Raw genomic sequence first — 14,460 nt, 5'->3', positions numbered from 1 at the left:
TGTTAGCCAGGATGGTCTCGATCTCCTGACCTCATGATCCGCCCGTCTCGGCCTCCCAAAGTGCTGGGATTACAGGCTTGAGCCACCGCGCCCGGCCTGTAAAGTAATATTGGGAGAATAAAGTAAAAGCAGATGATGGAGTGAAACGATGGATGACAGTACAGGTTCTTTCTTATGTGAAATATGTAGAACCAGAAGTATTTCAGATTTTGGGGTTTTTTTAGATTTTGAAATATTTGTTTATACTAATGAGATATCTTGGGGTTGGGATCCAAGTGTGAACATGAAACTCATTATGTTTTATATCCACCTTATTATACATATAACCTGAAGGTAATTTTATACAATATTTTAAATGACTTTATGAGACAAAGTGTGTGTACACTGAACCATCTTACCACCTTTTGTGAGTGTGCTTGCATGGGAGAATCTGGCTGTGCATGGAAAAGGTACATGGCAGCGGACAGGGGCTGGAAGGGTCTTTTTCCCTTGGGGACACTGAATAAACTATGTGTTGTGCACCTGCATTTTGACTGTGACCCCTCACATGAGGTCAGGTGTGGAATTTTCCACTTGTGGTGTCATGTCAGTGCTCAAAAGTTTCAGATTTTGGAGACTTTCTGACTTCAGAATTTAAATCAGGGATGCTCAACCTGTAGTAGTATTAGTGTAAATTTAAGATAATGGTGTCACCAAATAGAGAGAGGTAATAAGAATGAATGACTTGATGTGAAAAATTGTGTATTAGCTTGAGATTTTACCTTAACAAATTTTACCTTATTTAGTAACAAGAGAATTGCTTCAAAAGAGATAGACTGAGTAAACAGAATATAGAACCTACGCCTTTTGATCCTTCTGCTAAAATGTCACTTTTTTCTTGCCTAGTAAATTCCAGTGTTTACTAACCCAATTTAAGATTACCTGCCCTTCCCAGATAAAGGGAATATCTCCTTGCTTTTGTGCCCCACTAGACTTTATATTTGCCTATATGATAGTACCCTGTCAGCTTACTGCATTTTTTTTTTTTCTTTGAGACGGAGTCCCGCTCTGTCGCCCAGGCTGGAGTGCAGTGGCTGGATCTCAGCTCACTGCAAGCTCCGCCTCCCAGGTTCACGCCATTCTCCTGCCTCAGCCTCCCCAGTAGCTGGGACTACAGGCACCCGCCACCACGGCCGACTAATTTTTTTTGTATTTTTAGTAGAGATGGGGTTTCACCGTGTTAGCCAGGATGGTCTCGATCTCCTGACCTCGTGATCTGCATGCCTCGGCCTCCCAAAGTGCTGGGATTACAGGTGTGAGCCACCGCGCCCGGCCAGCTTTTTGCATTTTTATGTTTACATACCTGCTCTGCTTGCATAGTGAAACTCTTGAGGATTGAGACAGTGCTTTATCTTGAGGTTTTTCATAGTATCTGATAGTAGGTGCTCAATAAATGTGAATCTAAATGAATGGAAAGAGGAACAAAGTCTAGAGTTACTTGAAATTTAGTAGAAAGAATAAAGAAGTACCTTATTGAGCCTTGAAGCTATCCAGTATTTATAGAGGGATAAAATTAGACAAACTAAGCAGTTTTGGTAACTTAGGCCCAGATTTAATCACCAAAAAAATTGTCAACTAGTGACTAAGAATGGTGACAAAACAAGATACATTATTGATAGCATGCATTAGTAAGTTGATTTTTTTTTTCCAAAACTTATTTTTAAATTATTTTCTTCTCTACAGATTGATAGGCAGCAGTTTGAAGAAACAGTTCGAACTCTAAATAACCTTTATGCAGAAGCAGAGAAGCTTGGCGGCCAATCATATCTCGAAGGTTGTTTGGCTTGTTTAACAGCATATACCATCTTCCTATGCATGGAAACTCATTATGAGAAGGTAACACTACTTTTGTTTTCACAAAAATCTCTTAAAATCATGAAGAAGGCAAGCTTATTACACATTGATGCTTACACGGTGATAGTTGCCGTAAAATATTTAGGGGCATTTATCATTCAAATTGTGTTCCGATGTACAGAAGCACATAGTCCTGAGTCTTTCAAAACCGGTTACAGTTGGTATGTCCACTTGCAGTTGACGTGTCAATGTTCAGACTGGCCTACACTTAAGAAGAATGTAGAAAATCTTTGTGTTCTCTTCCTACTCAGCTTTCTGGGAATGTTTTTACTTTATTTCCCTAAATGTCACTCTCTTCTCCCACCTGAGTTCTTACCTTCTCTTTCCAGTTGGCTGCTAGCTCCTGAGTTGCTTATTTCCCAACTTAAGATGACCAGAAGTCAAACCTCCCACCTCCCCATTTTGTCAGTAACACCCCTGTCTTTTCAATACCATCTTTGGGCATGAGGGATGAAGAAGAGGGAAAAATTAATCTGTTTTCAAAGACTGAAATATCTTTCATTTTCACAGTCATTCACTTTTTGTGATTTCCTTTGCCACTATCCTAGGTTATGCCCTTATTCTGTCTCTCCTAGACTATTGAAATAGTGTGACTTGTCTCATTTCTTCCCTCCTTTTGCTTTTCTAAATTATCTGCTGCTGTTTTTATAAAACACAGATTTACTTCCCTTACTACTTCTGCCAAGTCAGAGACCTTCCCTGGCTTCCCATGTTTTACCACTGAATAAAGTTCAAGGCCCTGCTCAAGCTGACCACAGCTTACCTTTCCAGCGCTGCCTCCCATTCCTTCCTTCACTTTCTCCCTCAGCCAAACTCCATCCCTCACTGGTCAGCAAACATACCCACTGTGGTTCTCCTCTACCTGGGATGCTATCTTCCCAGGTTCAAATCCCACCAGTCCCTTGGGTGTCACTTTCATCTAACTTTTTCTCTATTTTAGTCAGAATTCTTTCTCTTCTCTTGTGTCCCTACATTTTATTTGTATCTGTTTTATGGCACTTGCCTCACTCTTCTTTGGAATGTAGCAGTTTATGTTCTTGTCTTATTTGCCTTTCAAGTATGTATTTTTCTTGAGGACAATGCCTTAACCATTTTGTATCCCTCTTTATGCCTGACACCATGCCTTGGGTATATCAGGCACTCATTGAATATATGTTAAATAAATGACTGTAAATTAATCACAGTAAGCCCTGGTATATCACTAAATTCTGACAGTGCTCAGAAAACGAAATGTTATAAGAATATATCATACCCCATCTGATAGAAATGTCTTACACTCCATGTAGTGGACAGTGCATATAGTTGCAGCTAAAGTTTTTGGAGCTGTTGGCTGAAAATGCTGTTGTATTCTTCATTACCATCCTGTTACTATAATTCCATCTCATATAAACAGGTCTATTTAAGTATAGTTATTTATATCCTTCCCCATGTTGAAACAGGAAAAGTTCTCTTGTCCCCCTCGCAGGGTGTGCGATGGGGTGTGACTTGCTTCTTCAGTACCCTGCTGCTCAAACCTCTAGGGGTACATACAGATGGGCAGGCTGTGGGGCTCCAACCCCATGGCAGTGTCTAGGGGTGAATGTTTTACAGCTCCTGAAGCCCCAGTGAGCATATGTTACAGGGTGCTCTGTTAGTTTAGCTGTCCATAGGCGGCTTGTGTTAACTCAGTTAGACCCCTGCCTTATTGCAAGGGCAGAGGGCTTTCTGTATCCCAGAGTTCTTGCCTTGGTGTACCAGAAGAGTCGGATCACATGTGGACTTGGAGAATGAGTGCAAGGTTTTGTGGAGTGGAAGTAGCTCTCAGCAAATGGGGGAGCCAGAAGGGAGATGGTTTTCCCCTGGAGTCAGGCTGCTGAATGACCGAACTCTTCTCCAACCATCCTGGCCAAACTCTACGTGATTCTGCCAATTGATGGCCTACCAGTGTGCCAGTGTGCTCCTACGCCAGTGTGTTCCTCTCGACATCCAGCCACCTGTGTGTTCCTCCACTAATGTTCACCTCTCGACATCCAGCCGCCTGTTTGCCTGCCTACTAGGGTCTCGGGGCTTTTATAGGCACAGGATGGGGGCGTGGCAGGCCAGGGTGGACTTGCAGCTTTTGGGCAGGAAAACAAAAATGCCTGTCTTCACCTACTGGGCACAGGCCTGGAGGTGGAGTGCTAGCCAGGGACCACGCCCTTCTCCACCCAGCACTTCCCTACCTGCCTGCTTCTGTGTCCTTTAAAGGGACCATGCTCTTTCCTTCCATATCAGTACCACAGAGAGAAGCTTTCATTCCTGTTTAACTTTCAAAATCAGAAATTATCAAGGCTCAGTGTCAGCTTTCAGTCTGTTTCAGTGTATCTCCTCTCTAATACTTTCAGTGAGTGAAGGCTCAGGGGATTTGTTTGCTCAGTAACTATTGGAAAGCCTACTATGTGCTAAGCAAAGTGCTGGCACATAACTGAACAGGACAAACATGGTTGCTGACCTTGTAGAGTTCATAATTAAGTGGTGACAGCTGATAATAACAAGGAAACAAAGACAACAAAATTACACATTATGATAAGTGCCTTAAAGGAAACAAACTGGCCTGTGGTAGAAAATAATAGGCAGGACCTAATCCAGGATGTATGGTCAAAAGAGGCCTCTGAGGTGGTGACATTTAAGCTGTTGCATGAAGGATGAAAAGCCTGGGGCATTAAGGCAGAAAGATGAACATACACAAAGGCCCAGAGAGCTTGATGGACCCTGAGAACTGAGAGAAGGTGATGCACAGGAGAGGAGGGGCAGAGAATGATGGGAGGTGGATTTGGAGAGGTAAGCAGGAGCTGTAGCTTGGAGTGCCTCGTCCATGGAACGAAGTGTAGATTTTATTTTTAGTGCAAGTGGGAAGCTACTCAGAGTAATAAGAGAGTGATGTGATCAGATTTTCATTTTATTTATTTTTGTAATAGAAACAGGGTCTCACTGTGTTGTCCACACTGGTCTCAAACTCCTGGGCTCAAGCGATCCTCCCACCTCAGCCTCTCAGAGTATTGGGATTAAAGGGATGAGCTGCTGTGCCCAGCAAGATTTTCATTTTAAAGAGATCTCTTTGCTTTGTGGAAAAAAGGCATAAGAATAGAAGTAGGGAAACAAGTGAGGAAGCTCCACAGAAGTCCAGGCAAGAGTGAGATAGCCTGGACTAGGAAGGGAGCAGGGGAGGTACAAAGAGGTGACCAGCTCCAAGGGATATGTTGATAGTCGGCATGAATGTAGGAGGGTTGGGTAAAGCTGAATTCATATGGGTAGAAACTTTATCATCCGGAATGGCTATTTACAGAAGTCCATAATATTGCTAATTTAAGGTAGAAGCACATCTCTTGAGTATTTTATTCATGCTTAGTGAAATATTAAAAGGCTTGAGTTGTCATTACATTTGTTGATAAAATTTTAATTGTATTTGTCAAAGTATATTTGCTGAAATAGAAGTACTGATGTCATTTGTAAAAAAAATTGGTAATTGGGTGCTAGTCAGTTTATACGAATTATGAGATCTTGGACAAATTAATCTCTCTGAATTCTCTCAACTGTAAAATGGATATTAGAATTCATAATTTTCTTCACATGTGGTTAGTGCTTAATAAACAGTGTTTTCTTGAGGTCAATTTTTTTTCTTTTTTCTTTTTTTTTTATTATTGAGACAGAGTCTCGCTCTGTCGCCCGGGCTGGAATGCAGTGGTGCGATCCCACTCCTCCACCTCCTGGGTTCAAGTGATTCTTGTGCCAGTAGAGATGAAGTTTCACCACGTTGACCAGGCTGGTCTCGAACTCCTGGCCTCAAGTAATCCACCTGCGTTGGCCCCCCAAAGTTTTAAGATTGCAGGCGTGAGCCACTGCACCCAGCACCCAGCCTTTATTACTTTTAAAAAAAAAAAAAAAAAACAGAGATGGGGTCTCACTATGTTGGCTAGGCTGGTTTTGCACTCCTGGCCTCAAGTGATCCTCCCATCTCGGCCTCCCAAAGTGCTAGGGCTGCAGGCATGAGCCACTGTGCCCAGCCAAGATAGATTTTAATGAAGTTACCTATGTAAGTTTTAATCAGATATTTGTGAACTCACATATGTTTTTTTTATTTTCAAGTATAAGTGATCTTTTAGTCAGCTGCTAGTTTATTTGGGTGCTGAAAATACTTAGCTCTCAATTAAAATCCTTCCAATTATGAAATCTTGGAAGATGGTCCTAGATACCAGAAATTCAATGGAAATTGGTTGATCCCGATATGTGTTTTAGCTTGGATTTGTAGACATTGTGTAAGGTCCTATTTTGTAGGTCTAAGCAAGGCCCTTTTCTTTTTATAAAGCAAATATTATAAAGCAAGTAAAGACCAAGTAAAATTAATCCAGAAACCAAATTTAAGGCATGGCCACATTTTAAAAATAGGTGATATTTTGTAGAAAGTGAACACGGATAACTAGATTGTGCAAAATTAATAACTAGAATGATCATAGTTAAGATATGATATACCTATACTTTTAATAGAAGTGTGTATTTGTGTTTCGATAAAATGATTAAAATGTAAGCACAGTTGCCCTGTCCCTTTCCCAGTTTGTCTCTCAGGAATTTTTGTGCTATTATTTTCTACTTACGAAAGGACGGGGTTGAGTCATTTAGTCTCTATTGTTTTAAACACCGAAATTCCTAGTCTACAAACAGTAAGCCAAATATAACAGTGCTTATACTTTGTCATGTGTGTTAAATGTTTTGAAATTGTAAATAGGCCTTTTAAAACTCACTAGAACAATGATGCATTTTTCCCTATAATGTGCTATTTATTGATTTAAAATGAAGATAAAGACTTCAGTGTTATTTCTCTATTGTTGCTACCCATGATAATTAGGGAACAAATGGGCTCGTGGAACGTTCTCCTCTCAGTATCTCTCTGCCTTGTTCATGAACTAGAAAACATCCCTTCTGCCCATGTGCAGAATGTCTAGAAGGAACACAGGAGAGAACTTGGATATGTTCTGAAAACAGTAAGATGTGGTGTTACTTAGCCTCAATCAGGCTATTTTTCTTGAAGGGCTGGAAGGCTTTCTCCAGTTGAATATCCTCAGGGAAGACAGTAGTTTTTTCCAAGGTTTGATTGTGTTTCACTTTGTAAATATTATACAAATTGAAGTTTTGTTGAGGATTTGAGAGTGACAGATAACTTTGTTAAATATTATGGTTTACTTTGACATTGATTTACCAAAAATAATAAAGGGTGAATAAAATGTCAACATATGATTTCTTGGGGGTGAGAATGGCGCTTTGTCCTTTCTGAGACTGTGGTATGTATGAGTTTACACATATTAATGCTTTTCCGCTATTAAAGAGACTAAGACTTTTATCGTTTGTTTGTTTTAATTTTTATTTTATTTTTATTTTGAGACTAAGAGTTTTAAAGCATCTTGTTTAGGAGAGTGTTGCCTTCACCACAATAGTATAAGAAGATTTAGAGCTTATACAAAAAGGAAAACTGATTGTTTTCTTTCTGAACTGATACCCAAGTGCATATCAATGTTACTGAAGTTTATTAAAAAAAAAAAACAGAAAACTTGCCCAACAAAGTGATACTTGAACCAAATAAAAGAATGCTGTTGCTGTTTCTTTGCTCGTAACCTGTACTCAGAGAAAGGAGACGGAAAGCTGTTCTGAAGGAATCCTTTCTTTGAAACCAGCCATGCAGGCATTTTTCTGAGTGTCTTCCTTAGTATTAATGGACTGGCGTGAAGGGAGACTGAGTCTCCAGTTTCCAATTCTGGCAGGTGAGCTGAGAAGGAAATTGGAGAGAAGATTGAGAGGCCTTAGTTGGGCACCTTTATGGGCTACTTCCTTCTATTCATTATTTTAGGATGATTGACAAACTCTGATGTGAAGATAGTGCCTAAGGGATTTTTTTGCTCATAAAGACCAAGCACAGCTCAAATTCTTTGAGTGCTGAAAATAGGAGAATGATACATGCATTGCTTCAGGTAATTAGATGAAAAAAACAAATCTTTTCTTTAGAAATAGTACTCCTAATTTATTACATAAGAACCATGCAGATTGCTCTTTTAATAATCTTACGCTCTTTTAAAGAAGCATAAAACATGAGATTTTTTTATCCCCCCAAAAAACTTGAATAAACTGTTTAGTTTTCTTCAATTAGAAAATTCTTTATATTAAACAGGTAGAGTTTTAAATTCTAAATCAGTGTATACCAAAGCATCTAAATTGTGACATCCTAATTTGTTAGTTTGGTCTGTACGTTATATAAGGCAAACTTAAATCATTGCTTAATTTCCAACTTTATTTTCATACAGTTCTTTTTTCCCTTTAAGTTGTGATCACATTTGTGACTTTATCATTTGCTAATAGTGTGAATTTAAGGAAATACATAGTAATTTGAAGAACTGGATCAAAGCCTCTTTGAACATTAGAGCCAGAAAAAAGTTATGATGACTTCGAGCCTGAAATAAAACATGTAACTCTTTGATTTTGGATGTAGCTATTAAGATTTATTTTCTTCTAGCTTATCTGTCTCAGAATTGCCCTTATTAAAGCTGGAGATTTGGCAATTTCCAGAAGTTCCTTTGTATCCTATCTGGTTTTTGTCTACATTTGCTTTGACTTTTACAAGCTTAATACTAAACTTATAAATTGAGGTTCCTGTCTAGGAAATGAGCAAACTGCAGAAGAGCACTACATGCAGTCATGGAAATGACATAAGACATTTGTATTTATCAGAAACTCCCTGGCAGCTAATGCCTACATGCTCTACAAAGGAAATAAACTTTTTAGTTTTGAAATAATGGGTCTTCCTTTTGTTATAAGCCAGCCTTTTATCATTACTTTAAATTGATGAACATGTACAAAGGAGAGAAGCAGTCCTTTAAGTTTTGTAAAAGTCAAGGCCAAGAACTGTCCTTGATTTTAGAAGATGTCACATTAACAGCATTTTATGAATAGGAAAAGAGAAGCATGAGCAGCCATTGTGTATATAGCCATCTGTGTGTTTCTCCACATGCAGGATTGAGGTGACTGGGAAGTACGAAGGAGGGGGTTGGTTCTCACCGTGCCATTGTATGCTTTTGCATTTATTTGCATTGCGTTGAAGATATTTTTGACTGGAAGAGTCCCTCACACTTTGCTATATGTCATATGCAACTCCTGTGAGCCAAGTAATCACAGCTGTATTCCACCATGTGAATATCTGTGTGACTTGCCTTGAAAACGAATTCCCACTGCCTGAATATTTTGAGATCTCACTAACACTTAAAGGGAAATCTGACAAAGTTTGTAAAAAGCTGTGGTGTTTCTTTTTGTCAGGTTTTGAAGAAAGTCTCCAAATACATTCAAGAGCAGAATGAGAAGATCTATGCTCCACAAGGCCTCCTCCTGACAGACCCCATTGAGCGAGGACTGCGAGTTGTATCTTTTTGGTTCGGATCAGAAAGTCTAAATATTTATAACAAGAAAATGTTGATATTGTTTGGCATCGGCTAGAGAGAATTTAACTCCCATCCTGTATTTGCCCTAGGTAGTTTCTGTGTGAATTGCATACCTACTGTAAATCCCGTCTCCAACATTTTTTATTCTAAAGTATGTCCCTCCTTCCATTGCATGGTGCAGGTCTCTGTGGTTTGTTTACTATTCTGGTCACCATCTTTCCTGGTGGTTCTGAGGGCATCTTGTAGTAATAACGGGGGTGGTTTGAGTAATGCATTTCAGCTGCAGAAACCCTGAACCTGAAGCCCCTTTGAAATGGATAAACTCATAATGTGTGGTGAGACTTGTCATCCAAATGAATTGCAGTTTCATGGGTTCATCTGACTAGTTGAAATCAGTTACAGCTGCCAGATGTATAATTTCATTACCTTTGACATACTGTGCATATTTTTAGAGGCAATAAGCTTTGAAAATCACTAAGTGAATTTGGTAAATACAATTGCAAAAAACTAATTTAGCTTGATAACTGGAGTAATGGGTAAATAAATTTTTTTAAAAACCTAGGTCACATAAGCCCAGGCCTTCCAGCTGATAATAATTTCAGCAGTTTTATTATACTCTGCAACAATAGTTCTTAAACTTTCAGGGGTCATGAACCCTTTCCCAAGAAAAAAGTTTTCATATAATTTCAGGGTATTTTTAAATCCCTGAATTCATTACCTCCATGGATTCTCAGTTAAGAACTCCCTAGTTCTACAAATAAAGCATCCTTTTCAGAATTTATTTGTTTTGTTTTCAAAACATAAATCATCAGTGTTTGGGAAGGAACTATAGGTGGGCTATAAGTAATTACATTTCTTAAAATATTCAGCAAATTGGAGAAAGCACACTTAAGTAGGAAAAAAGTTTAATAATTGAAAAATAAGCAAAGCAAACTGAAAGCAAAGTCTGCGGATCACACCCTTCACCTTGCCAAGTCCCCTTTATGTGTTGTGTCCTGTAGTGTGTTTTCTTAACAGCCATGCTGTTTAGATTGAAATTACCATTTATGAAGACAGAGGCATGAGCAGTGGAAGATAAACTGTAGAATTAAAGGTAAATATGAAATTATATGGCTTGTATGCAATTTTTGCAAGTTTAGAAGATGCATAAATATTCTTTCCCGCATGGTAAATAAATCATTAAATCACGCAGTTAAATAGCGGTATATTTGCTGTGTTAGCTTAAGCTAGTCACTGTATTAGCTTGATACTTAAAATGTATATTCGGCCCAAGTTCTGTTTGGTGATAGAGAATTTAATTCTGATTTTTTTCCTGCTGTATTGTGTTCAGACTGGTTTTGTTGTTACTTTGGTGGGGGAATGGGGGATGGCAGTTACTTGGCTTGTTTTAATATTTCAGAACTATCATAGGCATATAAATACGTGGGTTTTGCATATAAGAATGAGCTCAGAGATGTCGACCTGTATGACAAATGGCTTTAATAAGCAAAGGGAACATTTCAGAGGGGAGTAGGGAGATTCTGATTATTTCATTTATTATATTTAAGTGGCTTCAGACCCCTGTGGAAGAAACCTTACCTACTAAGTAGAAACATAAATTTCATTCCTTTATTTAAAGTGTTAATGTCCTTAAATATCCAGATACTGCCCTTTAATGAGTAAGAAACAAAATAATACGAATAAGAATCTGTAGGCAGAGTCACGTTGAATCCATAAGTACTTTAGCATAGCCTTGTAAGTGACAGGAAGTAGCACTTCACTATTTCTGCCAATTTCAGTTACGTGGTCTTCCTACAGAAAGTGTTCTGCTGCTGCACTTTTCTAGTTGACTGTGCTTACGGGTATCTGTCACTAGGTAATAGACAGCACAGATACAGAATGTACCAAAGCCAACATACGTCTTCCTAGGGCAACATTAATAACAGCTACCATTTTGAGGGCACCTACTGGGTGCCTGGTATTGTATAAATGGTACTTCTGAACCTCATAAGAACCCTACAAAGTATTTCCCCATTTTACAGATGAGCAAACTCGGATACAAATAGATTAAATGATGTTCTCACAATCACACGGTTAACGAGTATTGGGATATGAACCCAAGTCTGATTGACCATAAAACCCCTGTCTTTTATACCATACTTCCTCTCAGTACTTGCAGCAGCAGAAACATGGAGAAAGGGAAGAGTTCATCAGATAATTCTAGAGGTTTATCCCCTTCTCTTCTTTTTCAATGCTTAAAAAAAGAAAAAAAATACATTTTGTCTGCTCCTGTATGATTTATTCAATCCTGCAAGCCATGCAACATTCCAGAGCTGCCTTCTTTAGCACTAGTGAATGTGTCACCTGAATTCCTGAAAGCCAAAGATCTAAATCATGACATCCTCTGCTGTATGCTGTGTTTCCTTAAAAAGGCTTTGTTTTGGAACACTTAGTGTTACTTGTCCATATACTTTCTCATGGACAATTTTCAAACTGATACTTCTCAAACAACCAGTGACCTTCTGTGTGGCTTTTGTTCCATGCCATGGTTTGTATATCAGTTGCAGCTGCGATAACTTGGCACAGCCCATTTGTCATGACTCATTTTGCAGCTATTGTGTAATCATGTGTTTTTCTGATGTATGGGGTTTGAGCAATTACACACCAGAGGCTAATCTGTCAATATTCAAATAACTAGAATTTTGAAATGGGAAAGATTTACATTAATAACTTCTGGATACCATTTTTCATGAATGCAGATATTTTTGTTCAACACAATTTCATTTTTGGAGTTAGGTGTTCCCAAGGTCCAGGATGCAATGTGGGCTGAGATCTTGGGGAAGGGGAGGAAACTCTAAGCATAATTTATTCAATTCTTCCATTTTTCTTCAGTCTGCAAGGTGTCTGCAATTTGAAGTAATATGTGGGAATTAGTGACTTAACAAAAGACTACACAAACATGAGGATGGCCTTTATTTTTATAAGGAGCTTTAAACAAAAATACTTTTCTTTAAGCTTAATTTTTATAATATCTTGCATGTATCTTTATTATCACATTCTGATTGTTACATACACTGGTGTTTTCTCTCTGGATTAAAATTGCCATCTTTATATAAAATGGAATACATGATTATTCCATCACAACTAGTGATAATAAAAACAGCTAATGTTTGTTGGCACATCTGTGCCAGCACTATTCTGAATGCTTAATTTGAATCATCACAACGACCCTGTGAGGTAGATATTGTTATCCCTGTTTTTCAGATGAGGAAGCCGAGGCAGAGAGAACTTAAGTTGCTGGCCCAAGGACGAACAGCTAGTAGACAGCAGTCAAGGCAGCCTGGCTTCGTGGTGATGTGCTTGGTCAGAGATCTAAATATCTAGGACTTAGATTTGTAGACTATTGAGCTGTAGACTCATTTAGACAAATGGTACCAAGATATTTTAGTAGATAAAATCCTGGGTTAGTAGAACATAGACCACATGTTATATGCTCATATCAGTTGATGGAAGAAAAATGATTTTACAAGTTATTTTCAGCATCTCTCTCAAACCTTTACTTACTTCTCCCTCTAATTACAGATCCCACTTCCAGCCGGGCCCCTCATGTATCCACTGGCCGACCGCAGAGTGTCCCTACCTCCTCTCCAGAGCATCATTCCTTTCTATCTGCTGCCAGAGCCACGGTGCCATTTACTCCAAGGACTCAACTTTCTAAAATTCCACACCTGAGGTGACCTCTAGTCGCTCAGCATCCACTTTGTGTCTCCAAATTGTGTAGGACTCTGTAATCTTTTGATTAGTTTCTGAGAAAACACAATGAAGCATTTCACTTTTTTTTATTCAAAGCCATTTAATAAAACACAGTTGGTTAGCCCAGTGCAAAGCTTATTATCTGCCACCAGTACGTACCATTAGTTCTCTTCATTCCTTGGGCCAGCTTCTCAGGTGGCTTTAGACCTCAACAAGCCGTATCTTCGCCAGTGTTCTATCTTGTTGCCCTAAATTAATAAAATGCTTTTCTCCAGGATTTTGGTGAGGGTTGGCTGTGGCTGTCATTTTGCTAATGCATCTCCCAGATTTCAAAGAATTACCGGTTTTACCATGACTCAAATCTTAAGATCTGTTTCTACTATTCAATTCCTCAAACTGAAGCTCCTTGAAAAAAATTATGTATAATGTTACTTGTTTTATTATAGCAATTATTCCTAATTAAAGCAGTATTTAATGCAATTTCCAGTTATTTCTTTGGAGAATTTGATGTCATTGTTGCATTACCTTGAATGTTGGAAAGATGTGGTGCGTGTTGCTTGTTCATCACAAAAATCAGTAAGCACAATAAAGTGGATGCCAAACCATCAAACACATAGGTGTTCCCGCTGTGTCCCTGGATATGGAATAAGCAGGTATAAAAAATATTTTAATTATAGTTTTGTTATAAATATAACTTATGGGAAAAAAATTTGATAGGAATAATACTGTATATTACTAATTTTTAACTATCCCTACGGCAAACCTTATGACTCACAGAATTTTCTCATATACAGTATTCAGTGCACAGAAATCTTATGATTGGCTCAAGTACAGTAAGTTACTTCTCAGTAGAACTCTCAAGTCTGAGTCCTATCTGTAGCTCTGCTTTTGGCTGTACATTCCTAGGATCGGGGCTGCTTATGCCTTTCGTTTATCCTTGGGGTTTGAGAGCGCTGTATTTGGGAGAGAGTTTAAAAATACATTAGAAGAGGGAAACCATTAAAAGTTTCACTGTCAGAGATTATTGTAGGTGCTAATACTGGATTTCGTCTTTCAGATTTAATTTCTTTTATGGGTCTGTTAGTCATTCAGCAAATCCCGTAAGTATGTTTAATATTTTAATTGTGTAAAACTCATTTGTTACTTTACAGCCTGTAATAGTGTGTCTGCCTTTTCAACCCGTTGCAATAACTTTGCTGAAATATTAACACATTAATAAAACTTTTCTTAAACAAATTGTCTCTGTGTCATATTTGGTGGGATTTGGTGGTAAATGATGGTAAAGTGGTAAGTGATAGGACCCTAAATTTGGCAGATAATACTAGAATTGTAGTAGTGTACCATACAATGTAGCTTAGCGTTTTAAAATAAACATCTTAACATTTCTATGTCACACCTC

The 14,460-nt window shown here is 38.4% G+C and overlaps 1 protein-coding gene across 4 annotated transcripts in view; it reads left to right on the top strand.

Moving 5' to 3' along the window:
* Positions 1 to 14,297, top strand: part of GOLGA7 (golgin A7) — a 20,147-nt gene extending 5,850 nt beyond the window's left edge. For 3 of the 4 annotated variants that reach the window (XM_012001578.1, XM_012001575.1, XM_012001576.1), the window contains 4 exons: positions 1,723 to 1,875; positions 9,208 to 9,309; positions 10,360 to 10,422; positions 12,891 to 14,297. In XM_012001578.1, coding sequence (XP_011856968.1) covers positions 1,723 to 1,875; positions 9,208 to 9,309; positions 10,360 to 10,407 — 303 coding nt within the window. In that variant the 3' untranslated portion in view covers positions 10,408 to 10,422; positions 12,891 to 14,297. The remainder of the gene's footprint in view (positions 1 to 1,722; positions 1,876 to 9,207; positions 9,310 to 10,359; positions 10,423 to 12,890) is intronic. The other variant, XM_012001579.1, reaches the window with a different exon arrangement.
* The last annotated feature ends 163 nt before the right edge of the window (positions 14,298 to 14,460 follow it).

This window comes from Mandrillus leucophaeus, unplaced genomic scaffold, assembly GCF_000951045.1.
Source record: "Mandrillus leucophaeus isolate KB7577 unplaced genomic scaffold, Mleu.le_1.0 Scaffold664, whole genome shotgun sequence".
NCBI lineage: Eukaryota > Metazoa > Chordata > Mammalia > Primates > Cercopithecidae > Mandrillus > Mandrillus leucophaeus.
This window is presented reverse-complemented; position numbering and strand designations above follow the sequence as displayed.